At 60.7% G+C, this 1,647-nt stretch overlaps 1 protein-coding gene across 1 annotated transcript; it reads left to right on the top strand.

Annotated features, from left to right (window-relative positions):
- The first annotated feature begins 347 nt into the window (after positions 1-347).
- On the top strand, positions 348-1,388 carry EZHIP (EZH inhibitory protein). Its single transcript, XM_004717249.1, has one exon. It carries the CDS (start codon positions 348-350, stop codon positions 1,386-1,388), a length of 1,041 nt encoding a protein of 346 aa, XP_004717306.1.
- The last annotated feature ends 259 nt before the right edge of the window (positions 1,389-1,647 follow it).

Here is a 1,647-nt window from a genome sequence, read left to right as displayed (position 1 = left end):
GCAGCTATCCGTGCGGCCACAGCCTTTACGACTGTTGCGGAGGATCTCCGACCGCCCTCCGAAGACCGTGCTCACTAGCCGCCCACGGCCTTGCGTAAGCCGTCTACACGTCTACACGGCTCAACGCACGCAGCAGCACGGAACACCCAGACGCCTGCGCAGCCACCAGTGTGGCCATAGCCTTTAAGACTGTTGCAGAGACTCTGCGACCGCGCTGAGAGGACCTTGTGCGAGCCACGAGTTGTACCCCTGTCCTGAGCAGCCGCAGGTCCCAGGCAGTCAGTGGACACGTGCTGCACCAGACGAGCTTGGGGACCCAGACCGTGGACGTCGGCACGCAGGCCACCATGATGCAACCCGTGGAAGGCAGGGACCCGGCCGGGGAGCGTCCGAGGCCGAATGAGGGGCCTGGGAAGAGCCAGGGCAAGAAGCAGCCGCCCCGGGAGGAGCCTTCCCGAGGTCTGAGGGCTGCAAAACGCCTATTTTCTGAGGCTTCCTCACTTCCAACGCTGCTTCCTACGCTGCCATCTTCAGCAAGGCCTCAGGCCAGTCTGAGCGCCTATTCAGACCCGACCCTTCGAAGCCACACCAGATCACGGGCTCGCGCTCTCAGCAGCCTCACAGCCACGCTGGACCAGGAGTCCCAAAGCCAGGCCGCAGGGGACAGCCCCGTGCCCCGCCGTGCTGCTGCGCCGCCGGGCAATGCAGGTCGTTGTCCAAGAGGAAGTGCCCCGCTGCCCAGTCGTGCTGCCTGCCGCCGCCGCCACCGCGCTGCGCCCCTGGGCTCCGCTGGCTCCCTCAGCAGCGATCCCCCACCACGGGGCCGGCCGCAACATCGCCCTGCCCGCCGAAGGAGCGTCACCACTTCCGGGCCTACCATCGGGAGCCGGCCATCTTCTCAGAGCCACGTGGTGACGCCAGGCCTGCACTTGCCAAGTCGTGGCACCCAAGGAAGATCAGCATTTCCTTATCCACCTGGGCCTGCCAGCCAGCATCATCCGGTAGCAATTAACGTTTTTGTTCAAAGAAGTGGGGCCGACGCAGAGCTTTCGGATGGTCCTGATCCAGAGAGCCCGAGATTGGCATCCCGGCCTGCTCGTGCTGTTCGCATGCGTGCCTCCTCACCCTCTCCTCCTGGCAGGATCTTTCCACTCCCTGGGCACTATGGTGAGAGCTTCCCTTCGTCCCCCTCTAGCACCCCTGGCCGGAGCTCCTCTTCCTCTTCCTCTACCTCTTCCCCTTCCGCTACCCCTGGATTTTTGGGCCTGAGGGCCATCTCCACTCCTAGCCCGAATAGCCTTAGGCGTGCCTTGATGCCCGAGCTTGATGTCCTGCTTGATGCTTTGAGTCCTGCCTCTCTCGAAGAGCAGGATGAGATAGGGGAATAGGGAATATCACCCCTGCCACGCACACACATGCACGTACATTCTGTGCTGTGTCCGTGGATAAGTACCCTCTAAGACCTGAGGAAGGAATAGCCCTCTTCTTGGCTGAATGGTCTCCCTATACTTGATTACCTGTGATGTCTTTGAGTGTTTTGATAATCTCTAATCAACATTATAATCAAGCAGTTATGAAGTGTCTCCTATCGGTGACTTCACCACGCAAGCCTTTACCTGCTATTAGTATTTGATTCTCCATCCCCTT

Source organism: Echinops telfairi, unplaced genomic scaffold (assembly GCF_000313985.2).
Source record: "Echinops telfairi isolate 266 unplaced genomic scaffold, ASM31398v2 ScPeMD7_38;HRSCAF=143, whole genome shotgun sequence".
Lineage (NCBI taxonomy): Eukaryota > Metazoa > Chordata > Mammalia > Afrosoricida > Tenrecidae > Echinops > Echinops telfairi.
The sequence above is the reverse complement of the archived record's forward strand: the minus strand, read 5'-3'. Positions and strand labels throughout refer to the sequence as shown.